The following is a 22,500-nucleotide window of genomic DNA, read 5'->3' on the forward strand; positions in this document are numbered from 1 at the left end:
CTAATTATTATTTTTTTTCAAATGCTTTTCCTGTTTTTTTTTTTTTTTATGTATGGTGAAATATTTACACGTAGTGCTGTGTAAACTTTTTTTTTTTTTATTTATAAGCGGAATTCAGTAAACAATAAACCACCACAGAAAAACAACAGAAATAATAATAATAATAATAATAATAATAATAATAATAATAATAATGATAATAATAATAATAATAATAATAATAATAATAATAATAATAACAAATAATAACAATAATAATAATAATAATAATAATAATAATAATAATAATAATAATAATAATAATAACTACAATATGTCTAAATAGTTACTGTTAAAAGAAAACGAAAAAAAAAATACAGAAACAAACACAAAATAAATAAATAGAAAAAAAAAAACACGGAATCCGGATGGAAACAAACGACCGACGGTATGAATACGCCGAAAGAGGAGGAGGAGGGAGGAGGAGGAGGAGGAGGAGGAGGAGGAGGAGGAGGAGGAGGAGGAGGAGGAGGAGGAGGAGGCGGGGACATTTAGTCAGTCAATACAAGTGGGCAAAGATTGTAAGATTGTGCTTTCATACGATACGCGATCTATTACTGAGGACAAAAACGAGAGGAGGAGGAGGAGGAGGAGGAGGAGGAGGAGGAGGAGATGGACGCCGTGGTTAGAGAAGAGGCTGTGACTTAGAGTGTTAGTGTTAGTGCGTTAGTGATCACTGGCCGGGTTAGTGATGCATTCCCTCAGACAGACGGTGGTTAGGTTAGTTAGCAGACGGGCAGCGGGCGGGGCTTCGTGGTTACCTAGGCCGCAGGTGTAGTGGACTTCGATGTATTTGTGTGTGCCGGGGCAGGGGTCACCGAAGAGGTCACTGTTTACGCCCATGGAACAGCTGTCCTGCCCGCTACACCTGTGATAAGGGCATCTCTCTACCTTAGTGTTTGTCTGTCTACCTGAGTTGTAATTTCACTATATACCTTTTATTATCTTCCTACCTTTACTACCTGCTTTTCTATTTCATCATTTTCTACTTTATTCATTATTCTATTCTGGATTTTAACTTCACTACCTTCAGCTTTCTATTTTTCTATGCAATGTGTGTCTCTTTTGGCCTCTACTTTCATTACCTTTTATTTTTCTCATGACTTTATTTTCTGTGTATTTTAGTGTCTCTACTTATACTTTACCTTCAGTTTCTTTCTATTTCCTTCGTTATTCTGTTCTGTGTGTCTATCTAAGTTGCAGCTTCATGACTTTCATTATATCCTCCTTACTTTATGATTTGTGTTTGCTTTAGTGTGTGTTTGTTTATCACATTACCTTCATTACTTTTTAACTTCTTCCTTACTATATCCTTTGTGCCTATCTTGATGTGTGTTTACTTAGTCTTTACCTTTCTTTCATTTTACCTTGTCCCTCATACTATTTCTTATGTCTAGCTATGTAATTCAACCTTCAGTGTATATATATGCCGTTTATGTATAAGGAATAAATTTTGTGAGGAATAGTGTTGAACAGTGTTAAATCCTACAAAACAAATATCCTAAAACTCTTATAAGTACATAATTCAACAAAAAAAATCTGAAGACTCATTAAAAGTATACTATCCTACAATGAAACATCCTGAAATAATAATTATCATGACGTGACAAGATACTAAAATATTAGCAATTATAAATATAAATTACTTATGTCTAGAAACTTAATCATACAGTAATAACATTGATGATGATGAAGTAATAATAATAATAATAATGATGATGATGATGATGATGATAATGATAATAATAATAATAATAATAACAATAATAATAATAATAATAATAATAATAATAATAATAGTAATAATAATAATAATACCCCACCTATATACACTAGAAACATACTTACACACACACACACACACACACACACACACACACACACACACACACACACACACACACACACACACACACACACCAATCTAAAAACTCAAGTGCCAGTCTATTACAAAAATTCCTAAACTGCACGCACAGACAACTCACAAATAAAATATTGCAGTAGACACACCCACCCACCTACCCACCCATCCACACACACACACACACGCACGCAAACAGCTCAATCAACTAATGGCCAATTACAATGACAAGAACGAACGGCTGGCAAACAAGCGACTGTTCATAAAGCACGCACACACACACACACCTATACGTATGCGCCAAATTACGCAAATGGAGCAGCTTTTCCATCATCATTCACGTTTAGTGCGGGGATATTACCATACTTTTTATAATCTCCTCGTCATGCCTCTCTCTGTTTATTTTTGGAGGGGCGAGGGACTTTTTTTCTCCCTCCGGCGTAAGTCTTTCGTACCGTAGCAAGAGGGAAAATTAATAACCACGATACTGGATAGCTCAGGTGGTGAGGAGGAGTGTGGGGCGTTGGGGAGGGTATGAGTAAGCGGTGGTGATCAGTAAACTACGCTGTATAAGACATAGTTAAGCAGTCTAGGGAGGGGAAATAAATGACTATAAATATGTCACTAAATAAACAAATAAGCGTGTATTATTTTACTTGCTTTTTATATCATCATACACATCACAAAAAAAAAAAAAAAAAAAAAAAAAGGAAATACTAAAACGTACCCAGTAACACAGAATAAACTCAACAAAACAAAAAAATACACGAAATAATACAAATAGCAAAGTGAAAGTGTACACACCAGCTCGGTACTACACGTGAAAAAAATATAGAAAAAAAAAAACAAAAATGGAAAAAAAAAAAAAAAAAAAAAAAAAAAAAAAAAAAAAAAATGGAGGGATTTGAATGAGCATCGTATCATAATGACCACATGTGAGGCTTATACGGTGAAATACGCTTGTGGGTACAGTGCGCGTATGGTGATATGGCATGGCGGTCCCCTGGGTGGTGAGAGGAAAGAGGACGAGGCTTTAAGTGGGACGTGAGGGCTTGGGAGGACTGGCGGCAGGGAGGAGGGAGAGGGGCCTGAGAGGGATATCTACTGTTACCTACTTAAACAGGAGAGAGGGAGAGGGAGGTGGTGGCTATTGTTAGTGTTCGAGTGTGAATGGAGCGCCACGTATCTTTTTCTCCTTTTTTTTTTATTCTTTTCTACTTCTGTCTAGGTTTATGTGTAATATTTTGTGTTCATTATAGCGGTGGTGGTGGTGGTGGTAGTCTGGGTGCCGGGTGGTTGGTTCTTGTTATTCATTCATGGTGAAGCTTTATGTTTGTGTGAGATTTTACTGTGTCGTTATAATTCTCTACATAATCTTGGTTTATACTCAAAATTTCTATATGGTGTGTGTTTGTGACAACTAAGAATAAAACTTTTTATTTTTCAATGATTCCTTATTTTTCTGCTATTGTTCATCACAGAGACTCGTTATATCTATTCATTTTATTTTTCTTTTATCCATGTTTTTCTCAAGCTATCTGCTATAGTCACTCCTCATGGCATACCGCAATGAATACTTTATACATTTATTCTTATCAATTTCCTTTTCGTTTTGCTCCAGTTAATCTTTTTCGTTATATCTTCAGGTCGTTCAGCTACATTCCTTCTGATTTCCCTTTTTATTCCACCTCTCGTAACCCCTAAACTCTCCCATCTCACACATCGTACACGTATTCTGCCGCTGTGTCTTTCATCCGCAACATAAACACACTAGGGCACGGTGCAGCATTTACTCTTATTTGCTCACAGGTCCGCTTCCTCCACACGCAGCCTGTTTATTGCCGTTTTGTCACACACGCCTCCCTCTTTTACTGCTGCTTCCCCCTGCGTGTGTTCCTGGCGGCCTTCTCTTTAATACCACATGTACTGCACCACACACCACTATTCCTCCCTTCCTCTCCTCCTTTAGTCGACTCATGTAACACGAGACCCGTTTTTCTTTTATCATCCACCAGGGACTATTTGTTTTCTCTTCCTTTATTTCTCTCTTCCCTCTCATCCGTAATCGTGCGAATGAGCCAAGGCGTCCTCATCTCCTCTTCTCTTCTCCCTCTTCCTCTTTCACACGTATATCTTTCATTTCCTTCATCGGGGTAACAATTTTACATCCGCTGCAATACCTCGTTTTCCTCAATTCCAATTACGAGAAATGGCCCTCTTACTCTTACTAACACTACTACTTGTGCCGTTCCTTCTCGTCCTCTTCCTCCTCCTCTCCCTATCCTTCCCTCCTCCTGGTGCTGTTGCTGTTGCTGTTGCTAGTTCTCTTCCTGTCAGTACTCGTATCCCTGTAGTTGCTACTCCTCTTTCTCCTCTTCACCCCATTCGGAACTGACACACGCATCCTCCTCACTCACTATCCCTCCTAAACACACACACACACACACACACACACACACACACACACACACACACTACAGGCCTCTAGCGACACGCACGCCACTGCCAAATCGAGCCCACGCATCCCCGTAAGCAGTCCTCATTCCCCCGCCTCTCTCCCTCACTCCCTGGATGGTTATCGCAGTTGAAGCTTCGATGGTTCACCTGAGTGACTGCAGGCGCGGCAATCAGCACCTGCCACGCACACGCTTACCTCCAAGATTTCAATAAACGGAATCTACCTAGGCACCCACAAAAGGTAGTCAGTTGTAGTAGTAGTAGTAGTAGTAGTAGTAGTAGTAGTAGTAGTAGTAGTAGTAGTAGTAGTAGTAGTAGTAGTAATAGTAGTAGTAGGTGTAGGTGTAGGAGGAGGAGGAGGAGGAGGAGGAGGAGGAGGAGGAGGAGGAGGAGGAGGAGGAGGAGGAGTAGAAGTTTGGTGTTCCATTGGGGATAGCGTGCGTAAGGGAAGAGGAGGAGGAAGAAAGAAGAAGAAGAGGAGGAGGAGGAGGAGGAGGAGGAGGAGGAGGAGGAGGAGGAGGAGGAGGAGGAGGAGGCAACATCTTGGGTTATGGACATTGCGATTCTTGGTTTACTTCTAGTTTTTATGACTGAGGAGGCTTAAAAGGAAGAGAAGGAAGAGTAGAAGGAAAAGGAGGAGAAGGAGGAGGGGGGGTGGGAGAAGGAGGAAGAAAGGAATACTAGAAAATAGATATAGAGAAAATTAATATTAGACTCAGGAAAATGAAGAAGAAAACGAAAGAGGAGTACGAAGAGGAGAAGAAGAAGGAGGAGGAGGAGGAGGAGGAGGAGGAGGAGGAGGAGGAGGGAGGAGGAGGGAACTAGTAGTATCTTCTAAGCGGCTGAGAGAGAGGTATGTATGGGGAGGCGCTGTTCCCCGCGGGGTCGTGTGTCTTCATAAAGGTTCTTGGCCCTCACAACAGTCTACCTGCTTCCCCTCCAACACGCTTCCGATGAAGGACCCCTCACCCTCCCCCACCCATCACAAATCCTCCTTCCCTTCCCTTACCTTAACTTTTCCTTTCCCCTTCCGCCATCCTAACTTCCATCTCTTACTTTCTTATTCTTTAACTTCTTTACCTTTTCACCTCTCACTCTTACGTCATCACTCTCCCTTCCCCATTTTTACTATTTTCTACTCTCTCTCTCTCTCTCTCTCTCTCTCTCTCTCTCTCTCTCTCTCTCTCTCTTCCTTTTCTTAATTCTTCTTTCCTTTACCAGTTTCATTTGCCTCTCACTTTCACCCTATCTTTGTTCCCTTCCTTCTTCCTCCTCTCTTTTTCTTCTTTCTTTAGCTAGTCTTTTCTATCTCTCACTTCCTGCCTTTCTTTGCTCTTTTTTTCCTTCTCCTTTTCTTTCCTACCATCTCCTTTTCTTCATAACTTTCTTCTCTCTTCCTGTGACTTCCTTCCTTCCTTCCATAACGTGCATTTTCCTCTTCTCGTTTTCTTTGCTTTTACTGTAGTTTTTTCTTTTTTTTCAACTTTATATCAGTCGTAACATTTTCCTGTGACGATGCTTTTATTTTCATTCATGCGCCTTATTCCTCGCTCTATACGTATGAATATTCTTCCTCTTCCTCCCGAGTTAAGACATACTAAAGCAAAACACACGAAACTTCTGCCAATATTTTCTTCCCTCCATTATCATATCTGGTTTCGTTTAAGAGAGAGAGAGAGAGAGAGAGAGAGAGAGAGAGAGAGAGAGAGAGAGAGAGAGAGAGAGAGAGAGAGAGAGAGAGAGAGAGAGAGAGAGAGAGAGAGAGAGATACCTGTTATAAAAGCAAAACATGTAACTCAATATAGAATAAGATTTTTAAACAACAAACAGCAGCTACCAAGTAAATTCCTCACAGCACAAAAGTTATTCATTATTTTTCAACATTAAGAAGAAATAAAGGCTTTAATTTAGGTGGAGGAGGAGGAGGAGGAGGAGGAGGAGGAGGAGGAGGAGGAGGAGGAGGAGGAGGAGGAGGAGAGTTGGATCTTCTTTGGGTCTCCTGTGGGCTATTTCGTGGACCATCTCCATTCAAGGGGGAAGGTTAGGAAGATGGGGGAAATGGGGGGAAGGAGGAGGCAAGGAAAAAAAAAGGGGGGAAAAAGAGGAAGACGGGGACTTACTTCTATTTAATTCACCTAACGTTCCCCTAGAGACTTTGCTACCTTCCCTAACTCCCACCATTGCCCCTCATCTCGGGTGTGTTCTCCCCTTCTTCTTTATTGCTGTTATTTATTGACTTGTCTCATTTTGTCTTTCTTTGTCCTTCTTCCCTTTCGGTATTGGTCTCTTGTTTGTTGATTTGGATTGCTCTCTTTTCTTTGCTTCTCTCTTTTTTTTTTCAATTTATTTAGATGATGATGGATGTTATGTTCATTCCTGCTCCTCCTTTATTTTGTTGATGTACGATATTTTTTTCCTCGATTCTTTGTCAGTATTTTTCTTTTTCATATTCGCAATCCAGTACAGTTTCAATCACAATTATTTTTTTCATTCAACATTTTCAAGCTGTATTCGTAACTCTCCATTTGGTCGATTATAAATAACCTTTCATAACCTAACACACACACACACACACACACACACACACACACACACACACACACACACACATGACATGCTTTCCCAAACTAAATTAAACCAAATATTAAACCCAATCAATATACGTCTGCTCTAACTAACGCCTCCGCCTGACACTAACCTGTCTTCCCGCTTTCATTAATCTATCCCTCCCTTACTCCCTCCGATGACCCTCTCCCTTCCTGCTTCGACCCTCCCACAACCTTCTACTACCCTCTCCAACCCCAGCATCCCTCCTGAGCTCCCCTACCTGTCAGCCAGCACGCGGCGGGTTCTCGGGCTTTGGCAGTTGACCGACCACTCCGTATTGCCGTGCGCGTTGCAGATGGTGATGGAGAAGCGGCCGTAGTTGGCGCGGATCACGTCAATCACGTTACCCGAGTTGCAGTTGATGTTGAGTTGCGTTCCTTCGCAGGCATAGGCGGTGCGGTAACTCTGACCTGAAGGAGGGAGAGAAAGAGAGAAGGGTTAGTTCAGTTGGTACGGTTAATGGTAATGCTTAAATGAATATTGTGACTGTTACTACTACTACTACTACTACTACTACTACTACTACTACTATTACGACTACTACTGCTACTGCTATTACTAACAAAACTAGCTAAATCTGAAAAAAAAAAATTGTCATCTCAATAGATATCTGAAAAAAAAGAAAGTTTAACAAATAGTATAAGATAACAAAATCAACAACAATAACAACAACAACAACAACAACAACAACAACAACAACAGCAACAACAACGTCACGATTCATAAAAAAACCACTGAGTGACGTTCAGAGAGAGAGAGAGAGAGAGAGAGAGAGAGAGAGAGAGAGAGATTGTATGGTTTAAAATGAAAACAGACGAGGTAGGGGTGTTGCTGGGCAGTGTGCGGAGGAAAACTAAGAGAGGATTGCTACACAGGAAACCAGATAGGGAGGAAGAGGGAAAGGAGGGGAAAAAAGAGAGAGAGAGCAAGGGCAAGGAACTATGGAGGAGAGAAGAAAGGAAACGCAGAAGGATGAGTGGATAAACGAGACGAGGGAAGGAAGATACAAAGCAAATAAGGAAATAAGATAGCAACTCAGAGAACACGAAAGGAGAGAAAGACAAAGAAGGGGAGAAGAGGGAGAAGCAAAAACAATATATCATAGTTAATCTATATAAAAAAAAAGGTGAAAAGAACACGACAAAAATTTAATTCAATATACTTAGAAAAATAAAGAGTAAAGCAATATAAGAAAAATATAAAAGGATAAGAAAAGGACACTTGACATTTAAGAAGGTGGAGGATGGATATAGAAAGACCCAAAGTGAAACCGACAAGAAAGAAGGGAGGAAGAGATACCTGGAGAGATAAAGGGAGTGAGGGAAAAGATGGATGAAAAGAATAGAACGGAACGCAGAAGAGAAGGAAAAAGAAAAGGAACACGAAAGAGAATAGAGAGTTAAGGGAAAGAAGGAGTGGTGGGGTAAGTGATGGAGCGAAGGAAATAAAGAAAAGAACATGAGAAAAAATAAAGGAAGGAGGTGAAGTAAGGAAGAGGGAAAAGAAGAGGAACACAAGAGAGGAGAGAGGAGAGAGAGAAAGAGAGTTAAGGGAAGGAGGGAGGAAGGGAGGGAAGTGATGGATGGAGGGCTGGTGGGCCTCTATAACTCAGGTCTCCACGCTGCCCATCACGGAGGGACAAACGAGGCTGGCTGGCGTGGCGTGGCGGCGAGCAGGAGCCTTGCGAGCCCCTCAGTGGCCGCTTCAGCATCCAACACCCAACAAGCTGCCCACTAGGACCTTGACGACAAGCCACTCAAGTACAAGATTTCTTTAACCCATTCAGTACTGTGACGCATTTTCATATTCATTCTGCTTACTATTTGGTGATTTTATACAACTTAAAAATCTGTGGGAGATTAAAATAGTGAAGATTTCTGCCAATAATCTTCTGACCTCCACAGACACTTCGTAATATTAATAAAATCGTCTAATCACACCAAAGACTCAAGGTAGAAATGCATCCCAGTACTGATAGGGGTTAATATGTAAGATGGGGAATAGTAACTTGAAACGCATTAATTAGTCTATAGGTACAGAAATCAATAGACGTGGGAAAAAATAATAATGACAAAAATGCAAAAAGAAGTGGGATTTATTCTAATATTAGTATTGCAATTCGTGGACGTGAAGAAAATATAGGTATTAAGAATTTAAACACATCGACCCCCAGTTTTAAAAGAGAAAATGAAAGCGAGTCAAGGGGCAAAAAGTCAATGAAAAACGATCAAATATCTACGTGTACGAAAAAAAAAGAAGTTACTCTTAAAAAAAATAACCAAACGAAAACAAAACAAACCCCCAAAAAACCTAAACATACGAGCTTAAAAAAATAAAAAAATAAAAACAAAACGAGAAAAAAAATCCTTCACTGAACTAAAAAATAAAACTAAGCAATCAATCGGTGAAAATAAACTTCAAACACAGCACAACACACCTACCCTAAAAAAAAAAAAAAAAAAAAAAAAAAAAAAAACTGATAAAAAATAAAAGAAAAAAGAAACTGATCTCCGGCCTGTGAAGTGAAGGAGTCAAAAGAGTTCAGAAATAGTTCGGATAAAAGGAAGACTCCCACACTTGGTTGACAAACGGGAGGCGTCCTTGGGTTCCTGCGCGGCCTCTGGTGTGGAGTGAAGCGGATGACCTGAAGTGACCCGCCATTCCGAAGTCAAAGGAGGAGGAGGAGGAGGAGGAGGAGGACTCTCATGGGGCAAGGACGAGAATGAAGGATATTTTTGGACTGACCGAGAGAGAGAGAGAGAGAGAGAGAGAGAGAGAGAGAGAGAGAGAGAGAGAGAGTATATATAATGTATGTCCGACAGAAAAAAAAGAAAAAAAAAAAAAACCTGGGTAAATTAATGAAGGAAATAAATCTATGACAGAAAACGCATTGCAGGGGAGACTCGGTCAGTACATCAACAATAAGCACAATTATATCTGCGGCGCAATTATAAAAAAAAAAAAAAAAAAATAACACCAATGAAAATAATACAGAAAAAAAGCAGATTAAGAGAAAAAGAAAAAATGGTAAAAAGAAAAGAAAAGAAGACAAAAAATAAACAATAAATATATAAAAGGAATAGACAGAAGAAAATACACACCAATACTAAGAAGGAAGAAAAGGAAGACGGGAAAAAAATGATAATAAAAAAGAAAGAAATGCATCAGCCCGGAACAAGAATAGTTAGCGATGGAATAAATTAATAATAAATTACGGAATGAGAGAGAGAGAGAGAGAGAGAGAGAGAGAGAGAGAGAGAGAGAGAGAGAGAGAGAGAGAGAGAGAGAGAGAGAGAGAGAGAGAATAAATAGGGAGGGAGAGAGGGGATGAGGGGGAGGAAGAGGGAGTCAAAGTGGAATGGGATGAGATGAATGTTACAAGGAGGAGGAGGAGGAGGAGGAGGAGGAGGAGGAGGAGGAGGAGGAGGAAGAGGAGGAGGAGGAGAGGTGCAGAGGATCCAAGAGAAATGAAGGCATGTAGTGGAGGAGGTGGAGGAGGAGGTCGAGACGGAAGCGACCATGTAGGCATTGAAGGAGGAAGTGGAGTCGGTCGTGGAGGTCAGAAAGCAGAAGCAAGTGGAGGAGGAGGAGGAGGAGGAGGAGGAGGAGGAGGAGGAGGAGGAGGAGGAGGAGGAAAAGGAGGAGGAGGAGGAGGAGGAGGAGGAGGAACCAGTGGAAGTCGAAGGAATACAAGACTGAGGGCGGCAAGCGAAGCGAACCAAGTCAATCTCAACAATCCGCTAGAGAACCGATTCCGCGACAACCACCACCACCACCACCACCACCACCACCACTATAGCGCTTCACCGGGAGGAGCAATGATCGACTCAGCGGGAAGACGAGAACGAATTAGGCTTCTTTGTGGCCCTAGTTTTTGAGAGGATCACGTCTTTCGCCCAGCGGGAATATGCAATAGGATTTCCTGTTGCCAATATTCCGCTTATCCTTCAAGGTCGGCTGGGTAAAAACACACGCAGGATTGAACGGACGAGGAGTGAAAGGAGGAGAAGGAGGAGGAGGAGAAGGAAGAGATGGAGGAGAGAGAATAATGGATGGAGGAGGAAGAAGAGGATTGATGGGGAGGGAAAGGAGGGAAGGAAGAGATGGAGGACAAGGAGCAGTGATATCAGTAGTGGTGGTGGTGGTGGTGGTGGTGGTGGTGGTGGTGGTGGTGGTGGTGGTTTCCGTGCGAGGAGAATGAAAGTGATTATAAAATTAGAGGCACGTGCATTACATTGCGGAACAGAGAGAGAGAGAGAGAGAGAGAGAGAGAGAGAGAGAGAGAGAGAGAGAGAGAGAGAGAGAGAGAGAGAGAGAGAGAGAGAGAGAGAGAGAGAGAGAGAGAGAGAGAGAGAGAGACACACACACACACACACACAGTGTCACTTACACACACACACACACACACACAGACACACACACACACACACACACACACACACACACACACACACACACACACACACACACACACACACACACACACACACACACACACACACACACACACACACACACACACACACACACACACACACACACACACACACACACACACACACACACACACACACACACACACACACACACACACACACACACACACACACACACACACACACACACACACTGTCTCTACCTGCTCTTAACGCTTCTCCGTAATTGATTCTCTCTCTCTCTCTCTCTCTCTCTCTCTCTCTCTCTCTCTCGTAAATTGTCTCCGGTAATTGGCGATTTCCACACCTGGCTCTCTCTCTCTCTCTCTCTCTCTCTCTCTCTCTCTCTCTCTCTCTCTCTCTCTCTCTCTAACCCCCCTCACCATCCTTGGCACACCCTCATTCACCACCACCACCACCACCACCACCAGTACAATTAAGGAGAGGCACACGATGACACTCACACAAGACACCAATAGAAGAGCCCTTTTGCGAGAGGCTCTTCTCCTTTGTCGCCTCCCGGAGCAGCGTAAACAAGCCAGCGACACTATCATTATCCAGGGTAAACAGGACGATGGTATTAGACGGAGTGCGGCGAGGTAGGTGCGTGCGGCAAGCAGATCACGGAAAGGAAGAAGAGAGTACACAGGGTAAGAGTATTAGATTCCTGTGGTGATGCGGCCGTTGGGAGGGAGAGTGAGAGGGAGGGAGGATTGGGGGTGAGAGAGGAAAGGTATACTGTAGGTGGTGGGTAGGTTGGTTGGTGGGTTGGTGGGTAAGTGAGAAAGGAGAGGAGAAGGGATGTTGTGATAGTGTGGGGTAAGAAGAAGAAGAAGAAGAAGAAGAAGAAGAAGAAGAAGAAGAAGAAGAAGAAGAAGAAGAAGAAGAAGAAGAAGAAGAAAAGAAAGAGAAGAAGAAGAAGAAGAAGAGGAAAAAGAAGGACCTATTATGAAATCAGAGAAGAAGAAGGAATATTAAAATTGAAGAAGGTAAAGAAGAAACACTGTGATGCTGTGGAGTACAATAAAATGAAGGAGAAAAGAAAAAAAAGAATAAAGAGAGAAAAACCTATTATGAGATCGCAAAAAGAGAAGCAGGAGAGAAGGTGGTAAGAAAAGAGCCAGTGATACACCTTCAGGAGACATAGGGTGACGTGATGGGGGCGTGTATGGGGCGTGTAGGCGCGAGGCGTGTGTAAGGACCCAGAGAAATGTTGTTCCGATACTGAGGCGCCTTGAGGGTAGCGGCAAAGTGGTCCGCGGTGATAGCAGGCCGTGTTGCGATAGAGAGAGAGAGAGAGAGAGAGAGAGAGAGAGAGAGAGAGAGAGAGAGAGAGAGAGAGAGAGAGAGAGAGAGAGAGAGATTGGCCCATATTCTTACATGCTCACGTCTATGATTTTTTCAGAGGCAACAGAGATCATTTGTCAAATTTTCATGAGTATTTTTTTATTTGCTCTTAATGATGCAGAATCCTTATCGAGCTATCACTAGAATTGAGAAATAAATCCTTGAACGCCTTACCACTTCCCTCCAGAGTAAATGTAAAAGATAAGACAATGATACGTTTAGAAATAAGCTTCCCTGTCTCACACACACACACACACACACACACACACACACACACACACACACACACACACACACACACATTGCTTCAAATCACTCCTTAAACAACACCGCATGAAACACTTCACAGCGAGAAACAAAAAGTAAAAACACGAACTTAAACACCCTCACTATTACGGTAACAACGAAATACACACACAGTCCAGCGATAAATGCACCGAAAGCCAAACAAGTCAGGCAGCACAGGTGATAAAAAGGTTACAGGTTACGATAGGAAAGAGATGAATAAAGTTGCAGAAGAATGCACTTAGGTGATACGGCGGATCGTGAGTGGGGCAGGCAGTGAGAGAGAGAGAGAGAGAGCGAGAGCGAGAGAGAGAGAGAGAGGAAAGAGGAAGAGTAAGAGTGACCTATACGGTGATAAAAGGGCGACCTAAAAACGTGTGTTGGGCAAGCGTGGGTAAAAGTATCAGGGAAAAAAAGATGAAGGGTGAGGTGTTACTCAAGACTGCGGAGAAACGTACTTTGAGACCTACGAGTAATGGCGAGAGACAGAGCAAGAGCGAGAGAGAGAGAGAGAGAGAGAGAGAGAGAGAGAGAGAGAGAGAGAGAAAGCCCCGGCCTCCTCTAAAGAGATAAATAGCCACCAATTGAACGATAAATTGACGACCTATATATGCAATGCTGTGTAAGTGCAAAGGAAAGTCTGGCCTGAAAAGATCAATGCAATGCCGGACAGTTATGGGATAAAAAGGCAATTAACTGATACAAATGAAAGGCAGGGAGAGATTTACACACACACACACACACACACACACACACACACACACACACACTATGGGCACAATGTAGTAACTCCATTAGAGTGAAAGTTATACACGATAGAAACAGGCGTGGCAATCCCTTAGAATATAAAAGAATGCAGAGTTGAATGACTGAGAGAAGAAAGAAAAAAACAAGCCTTTTGACTGATGAAAGGCAGTAAAGGGCATAGAGGAAATGTATAAGTAAAAAGTAACCCTAAAAGTAAAGTGTATAAGAAACATTAAGTAACTGTAAAAAGGTCTGCTGTATTTTGTACGAGTGAGAGTAAATGGACCATCTTACAGGGAAATAAATAAAAGTAGGCTGAGGGGAAAAGGTCTTGTACTACCCATATATGAATACATGAATAAGAACAACGGCAACCTATGGGAAAACAATACACTACAATTCTGGTCAACAGCCGAGCAACACATCACACTGACTTCCTTCCACTGTGCTCTGAGATTCTTCCTTCCAGTTTTGAGTGTTCTGATAAACCGAGAACCAAATGAATGTACGAAGACCGACACTAAAATAGAAGACTTAAGATTGAAGGACGAAATAAACTAAACATTTCTGACTAAAACTGTACCACTTAACTTAACCTAACCCGTGAAAGAAGTGTACTAAAATTAACACAAAAACACAACAAGAAAAGAGGAAAATATGAAAAAAATAATAGTCAGGATGATAAAAGAACATCGTAAGAAAACAATGTAAAGAAACGAGTGGCAGGATGGCATCTTGAAAGGAGGTGTGCTTCCCCCTAAGACTTCCAAAGGCCTTCCTACGCCGTCGCCGCCATCACTCCCGGGACATAGAGTATTCGGCGCGTCTCCCTCCAACACACGTCTGATCTGGCCCTTCGTATTTCCCAAGAGAGTGACTCGGGCCTTTGTCTCTCCAGTTTGTCTTCATAAGTAACGCGAGGAGGTGGAGAAGGACACGAACTGGGAACCTGAAGCTATCTAGAGGACCTACTACTGCTATTATTACTATTACTGCTACTGTTGCTGCTACTACTGCTACTCGAAGAAGAACTTGAACGAATTGCAGAACTTTTCCTCCTTTTTCTCCAACTACAATACTATAACTTCTACTACAACTACTTTTACTGCTGAGTGGGAAGAGAGGACTTAAAAAAATATACCTACTAATAGTACTACTACCACCACCACCACTACTATTACTACTACTACTACTACTACTATCACCACCCCTATTAGTACTACCACTTCCACCACTACACGAGGAATTTCCCACAACCTTCACCTCTCCTTGTAAGATCTATCAGCATTACAATCTAATCTACCGCCACAATCAGCCCGCCATTACAATCTGGAGAGCCTATACCACCATCGCTCTGTCTATCTAGAAGGCCTATCACTAGAGTATAAGCCAAAATAACCTCCATCCATACTTCCTTCCTTCCTTTTTTGCTTCTATAAGGAATTAATGTAAGAATTATTTAAAATCCACGATACTGTAACTTTTATCTTTATTAATTCTGTTCAGTGTTTTTTCTTTCCTATTATTTAGAATGTACGTGACTACGCCTCATTTTCTTTATGTTTCCTCTCGGCTATTTGTATCCGAAAGCAATCAAAGAGTCAAATTACCCATCTGGCGGCCACATAATGAAGGGGCTTGTTATTCCTCCTCCCTCGACTCCTGCCTGTCTGTCTAAAAGATCAAACAAAACTGCAACTCAACTTCTCTCCGTCCAAGTAATGAAAAACACACAAATCCTCGCCTACATCTTGTCCGAAAAAGAACATAAATTTCGTGTTTCTTTATGGTATTTTTTTTTCTCTCTCTCTCTCTTCCGTCCTACAATTTTCTTCCGAGGTATATACGAGGGTCGGGTCTTGCTTACCTGGCGGCTCAGGTGAGGCTCGGGGGACACCTGGCCGGAGGTATATGGGAGGTGATTTAAGGTACGGTTTCTCGGCCGCTCGTCTCTCTCTCTCTCTCTCTCTCTCTCTCTCTCTCTCTCTCTCTCTCTCCTTTTCCTGGGCTGGTTTCATGTTTCTCTCTTTCATTTGCTGTGTTTTACTGCATCTCAACTTTTCCTCTTTTTCTTTTTCCCAGTGAAGTATTTCCCACCCATCTGCTGTTTTTTCTTCTTTCTATTTTTCCTTTTTTCCCTTCCCTGTCCAGGTCGCGGCTCCTCTTCACCTCAGCTCACCTCACCTCGCCTCGCCTCGCCTCGCCCTGGCACCAACTCACAAAACTTTCCTTCCCTTAACAATACATTTTTATTTTTTGTATCCAATTTCAGGATCATTAATTATTCCTTATTTTCTCTCACATACACTTCCCCTTTTTTCTCCCTCCACGCGTTACAAATCCTCCCTACCTCCCCTCACCCTACACACCCTTTGTACTGTACTACCACCCTGCCACCCTTCCCGCCTCTCTCCCTCCTTCCTTCCCTCTGAAATATGACCGTAGGGAATTACTAAGACAGGGTGAGTGGTGCTCTAATAGCCTCAGGGTGAACGGGGGTCTAGGTAATGGGGTGTAGGGTGCTGAAGGAGAGAGGGAGCGGGGGGTGGGTGTGCCAAAGATGTACCATTATGGAGGCGATGTGTACTTGTGTGTACCTGTGTGTGGGATCAGTAGTGGGTGGTGAGGGTTTTATGTGGTACTGGGAAGGGAGAGGGAAACATTGATGCTGTGTGTGTGTGTGTGTGTGTGTGTGTGTGTGTGTGTGTGTGTGTGTGTGTGTGTGTGTGTGTGTGTGTGACAGGTGTGGCGTGAGACAGGTGTGGAATGAGAGAGACGAGAGTGAGAGAGAGAGAGAGAGAGAGAGAGAGAGAGAGAGAGAGAGAGAGAGAGAGAGAGAGAGAGAGAGAGAGAGAGAGAGAGAGAGAGAGAGAGAGAGAGAGAGAGAGAGAGAGAGAGAGAGAGAGAGAGAGAGAGAGAGAGAGAGAGAGAGAGAGAAGGGGGGGGGGAATGTGGGTACGGATTATGGAAAAGAGAGAGAGTGTGTGTATGTATGTATGTATGTATGTATGTATGTGTGTGTGTGTGTGTGTGTGTGTGTGTGTGTGTGTGTGTGTGTGTGTGTGTATTTCACTGTTTGATCTGCTGCAGTTTCTGACGAGACAGCCAGACGTTACCCTACGGAACGAGCTCAGAGCTCATTATTTCCGATCTTCGGATAGGCCTGAGACCAGGCACACACCACACACCGGGACAACAAGGTCATAACTCCTCGATTTATATCATGTACCTACTCACTGCTAGGTGAACAGGGGCTACACGTGAAAGGAGACACACCCAAATATCTCCACCCGGCCGGGGAATCGAACCCCGGTCCTCTGGCTTGTGAAGCTTTTGTGTGTGTGTGTGTGTGTGTGTGTGTGTGTGTGTGTGTGTGTGTGTGTGTGTGTGTGTGTGTGTAGTGGGTGTGTATGAGTAAGAGAGAAAGGTGAGTGCGGGTGGGTATATGGAGGAAGGGGAGTGGAGGACGGAGTGGAGGAAGGTGGAGAAACACGGTAAGGGGGTGGATGAGGGATGGTGGAGGCAGGGCGCGGCCATAACTCACGGGGCCTCGCGGTGATGCCAGATGAGAGGGTGTAGGGAGGGGATGGAAGGTGGGTGAGGGGGGGGACAGCCTCTCAAACACGCCCACACGACGCCACTCACCATCCACACACACGCCCACACCCATTCCAGCCTTCTAGTTCCCCCATATATCCACTTCTCAACACGCCCATACTTAATTAATAGCACCACAATCACACCCTCACACCACCCCACCATCCACACACACATACACACACGCCCATACCACAATAACATTCACACACGCCCATACCAAGTCTAACCCTCTAATTTCACCTACAAATACACTTCTGAACACACCCATACTTAATACTACGCCCACATCCACATTAATAAACGTCCAATCATCCATTTAATCTAACATCCACATCTGAACGTAGCCACACGCAATCTTATCCACTATCACATCCACACTCACCCCACCCATCTATCCCCTCTATCCTCTAACAATCCTATCCACTTAATCCATCTTATTACTTCATATCTACTTGTAACTGCTTGAATATCCATCTGGTCATCACTTCATCTCCTGTCCACTCAGATTAAGTCACTCATCCACTTCCCACGTACTTGATATTCCCGTGATCCGCTAAGGCTCATCCACATGCAATCCATCTCGCTTCCATATACACGTCCACTGATACACAGACCACGTATCATACAAGCAATGAATTACAAACACACACACACCCATGAGTCTATTACAGAGTGAAACGAACGGACAAACAAACGCTAAGCAGGAAATACCACACATACCTTTGCTATCCATCGCTGTCCCTTGGTCACTAAATCCCACACCATCACCACTGTCACCATCACCACTCACCATCACCACTACCACGGACTATGGACACTATCAGCCTTTCCTAAACCTGCATCATTATATATCTACAATGAAAAACGATCCTGATATCACCATTACAATCATCACATCACCATCGTACACTCACTATTAGTCACCACCACCACCCTCATCACCACAACATACTGCAAATACAATCACCACACAAGCATGCCACCTCTACCTCATACAACTACAATCATCACAATTAACTCATTACATTCACCACAGTCATCATCATTACCACACACCACCACTACCATCACCATCACCACACACAATCACAATCAACACCACTCACCACTGTCGACATCACCACACACAATCACAATCACCACCACTCACCACTGTCGACATGAAGCGTGAGAGAGAGAGAGAGAGAGAGAGAGAGAGAGAGAGAGAGAGAGAGAGAGAGAGAGAGAGAGAGAGAGAGAGAGAGAGAGAGAGAGAGAGAGAGAGAGAGAGAGAGAGAGAGAGAGAGAGAATGACCTCGATCGTATCAAGGGCAGTAAGGTTACGTCAAGGAATTTATTTCCCTCTGATGGCCTCGTGGTATAATAAGGAGGGAAGAAAGAAGGAAAAAAAAAAAGGAGGAAAAAAGAAAAACTTCAACGAGCTTATGAGAAAAAGACTTTAAAAACTACACACGTGAAATTCCAACATTATAGTGTGTGTGTGTGTGTGTGTGTGTGTGTGTGTGTGTGTGTGTGTGTGTGTGTGTGTACCTTACTCTTCCTAACGTTCCTTTATGCAAAAATGGTTTGTGTAGTTTGTGAATTATTCAAACAATAAAACGTGCAATTATGGAGGGAGTGGTGAGTGCTCGCTTCTCTACTCTCTCTCTCTCTCTCTCTCTCTCTCTCTCTCTCTCTCAGCCTCGCCCACCCACACACGCCCGCGCACCATCCCGCCCTTCTCTACCCACCCAAAATTTGCACAATTATTCCCCACTAACTAGACTACAGCTCGCCAATCACCACCAGTATTACCAAGGAGCTTCCCCGCCCACCCCCATTCAACCTTCACCTTCCCCAATCCACCCACGGTCCACCCTCCCTATCTACATTACCACCCTCACGCCCGCCTTTCCCGTCACTTCCCCACCGCCTCGTGCACACCGTTACCAACTGTTCCGCATGACTGGGGCGGGGCGAGACGGGGCAGGGAGAGGCAGGGAGCGGCAGGGAGAGGCGGGAAAGATGGAGGGTAAGGTAAGGTAAGGTAGGGTTAGGATAAGGTGTGACAAGGAGAGTACTATGAGGGCAAAAAAAGGGTTATAGAAGGAATGGGCTGGGTAGAGGTTATGGGGGAAGGGGTTGTGGGCGTTAGGTGGGTACAAAGTGATGGGCAAACGGAATTAGACACAGAACTGTATAGAGAAGGACAGGGCGTGGACGGGACAAGGGTTGGGGATGGGCGGGGATGGGTGGGGCAATCTGGGCTGGGGATAAGGGCGGGGCAGTAATGGTGAATATCCTATGTGTGAGGAAGGGCGTGGGGATATTCTTCCTACCATGTCCTTCCCTCCTTCCACCTTCCCTCTATCAAATTCTGGGTCCTCTCGTGGGAGTCCTGCGTTTCCGAAGGACGAAGGAGGGCGGGGAGTGAAGGATTTCGAGGACGTTGATATCACAAAGACCCGCCCGGCAAGTCCCTCCCTCCTTCTCTCCTTCCATATCCTTTCATCTATCCTTCCCTCCATCCCTTAAGTCTCTATTTTCGTACCTCGGTTTTCTTCTGTTCTCACCTTCTCTGCCTCCCTCTCCCTCTATATCTTTTCATCTATTCCCCCTTCCATCCACAAGTCTCTATTTTTCGCCTCTTCTCTCTTTCAATTTTCTCTTTCTTTCTTTCCTTCCTCTTTCCACTCCCACCTCTTTGTTATTCTCTGCTTGCATTTCTTTCATCTGGTTTGCCTATTTTTCTTTTACTTCTCATTACCGTCTCCTTTTCCCTTTGGTTTCTTCATTATTTTCTTTTCTTCCATCTTTATGTCTGTTGTTCGCTTTTCTTCCCTTCCTTTTGTCTTAAAATATCGACACTTCATATTATTTAACGTCTTCTTACTCTTTTAATTAGCATTCAAATATATACCTCTATCTATTTATATATTACTACTTTGTTATTTTTTCTGCGTTCTTTCTTATTTCTTCAGTTTGTAAACGTTCATTTATCTGTCTATTGCTCTCTCCGTCTCTGTTACCGACCTTCCCCTTCTTTTCATCTTCACTCTCTCACACACTATCTCTCTCTCTCTCTCTCTCTAGAGTTTCACAATCAACTCTCCCTTTTGTACACTTCACGATTCTGTCATCCTTTTCCTTCCCTTCACGTTCTCCCGTTCACGTCACGCATTTATACCCGATCTCTTTTTCCCCCTCCCTTTCCAATTCTTAATCTCCATACCATGACATTCCTTCCTTTTCTATGTATCACTGACTTTCATTTATTTTATTATTATTTATTTGGTATCTTCTTTTTTATTTGCTTTTCGTCTCTTCCTTCTTATTATAGTATCACCCTTTCTTCTTTCATTTCTTTCATTGCTATTTAATTCATTAGGTATCTTTCCTCAAGTATTCTCATTCGCCATCTTCCTTCCCGTCCCCGCTATTACAACACTATTCCTTCATGTGTCATTGTTATTCACTCATATGGTTAGTACTGCACACCTTCCTTTGATACATTTTTCAATTCACCTTCTTTCCCTTCCTCTCTGTCATAACACCATTCCATCTTCCCTTCTATCCACCCTATACTTCTTTCCTTCCTTCCTTCCTTTCATGCTTGCCTTTGTTCGTTTCCACCACACCTTATAGTTTTTATCCCACCAACCATCTCCTTCCCACCCCACACTCCCTCCCTCCTTCCCTCCTTCCTCCTCCCGCCGTCCTTGCTCTTTCCTTCCTTCTTCGCTTCACCAGTCAAGGCTGTCCCTCCTCTCCCTCCTCGCTCCGTCCCTCTCCCATCCCTCGCGGCCTCTCCTCACACCTCGCCCCGTCGTGTTTGTCTCCCTATTGTTGCATCGACGCCCTCGCTACTCGTCGGTGCCGCGAGACAACCACTGACCCCACACACCTGACTGACGCCCAGGAGGAGGAGGAGGAGGAGGAGGAGGAGGAGGAGGAGGAGGAGGAGGAGGAGAGTTAGTAGGGCGGACCGCGCATGGATTTGTTACGCTGCATCCACCTGGTATGAGAGAGAGAGAGAGAGAGAGAGAGAGAGAGAGAGAGAGAGAGAGAGAGAGAGAGAGAGAGAGAGAGAGAGAGAGAGAGAGAGAGAGAGAGAGAGAGAGAGAGAGAGAGAGAGAGAGAGAGAGAGAGAGAGAGAAGAGAAGAAAATGATCATAGAAAGTAGAAAGAAAAAGAAAAACTTCATGAAGCAAACGGAAATGGAAGAAAAAAGGAGGCAGAGAGAGAGAGAGAGAGAGAGAGAGAGAGAGAGAGAGAGAGAGAGAGAGAGAGAGAGAGAGAGAGAGAGAGAGAGAGAGAGAGAGAGAGAGAGAGACACCAACCAACCTCCATTTCGGCCACATATAAAACCCAGTGTCAAAGATACATAGCTAAACTCCTCCTCGTCCTCCCTCCTTGAGCCCCTGAAGGAGGAGGAGGAGGAGGAGGAGGAATTGAATATGGTCGGCACACTGGTTTCGCCGGAGGGAAGCAAAGGGCGTAAGCGACTAGGCTTTATTCACACCTGCAGACGAGGCAATCCATGTATCAGGGACACGGGAGGAGGAGGAGGAGGAGGAGGAGGAGTAGAACCAGTAGACAGAACCAGGGCACGATGGCTGGAGTGAAAACGCGAGAGATGCAAAGAAAACGGGAGGTTGCGAGATTGGGGAGTTAAAAAGTAGTAGATTCCTTGAGTCTATTACGTGCACAGATCTACCTGCGCCTAAACATCAAACGCCAGCCAGGGACGAGGACGCGGTATCCCTTCGGTTTAAAAGTATCGTCGTAAAGGAGGGATTCGGAAAGGCGGTCATAAACGTCCTGGGCGCGATAACACTCCTAAATCTGGTGGGAAATGCTCTTAAATCCCGCAATGAAGATAACAAATGAACGTCAACATGGGTAAACAAGGCGGGGCTCCGTGGGTCGTGGGCGGGGAAAGGTGGAGGAAGGAGAAGGAAAGGAGAAGAGGAATATATATATATATGAGGATGAGGAGATATGAGGGGCAAGAGGATAGGGAGTGTAAATAAAAGAAGGGTAAAGAAGATATAGGTGATAGGAGAGTGAAGAGAGAGGGTACGAGGTGACGATGTAAATGAAAAGGAGGGAGTGAGTGAAGTTAGCAAGGTAGGTCTGAAG

At 43.7% G+C, this 22,500-nt stretch overlaps 1 protein-coding gene across 7 annotated transcripts in view; it reads right to left on the minus strand.

The window, feature by feature from the left end:
• LOC123511242 (latrophilin Cirl-like) overlaps nucleotides 1–22,500 on the minus strand; it is a 227,891-nt gene that overhangs the window by 18,011 nt on the left and 187,380 nt on the right. For 4 of the 7 annotated variants that reach the window (XM_045266948.1, XM_045266952.1, XM_045266946.1 and 1 more), the window contains exon 3: nucleotides 7,185–7,374. In XM_045266948.1, coding sequence (XP_045122883.1) covers nucleotides 7,185–7,374 — 190 coding nt within the window. Of the gene's footprint in view, nucleotides 1–800; nucleotides 908–7,184; nucleotides 7,375–22,500 lie in introns of all 7 variants that reach the window. The other 3 variants (XM_045266947.1, XM_045266953.1, XM_045266951.1) reach the window with 1 other exon arrangement.

This window comes from Portunus trituberculatus, chromosome 31, assembly GCF_017591435.1.
Source record: "Portunus trituberculatus isolate SZX2019 chromosome 31, ASM1759143v1, whole genome shotgun sequence".
Lineage (NCBI taxonomy): Eukaryota > Metazoa > Arthropoda > Malacostraca > Decapoda > Portunidae > Portunus > Portunus trituberculatus.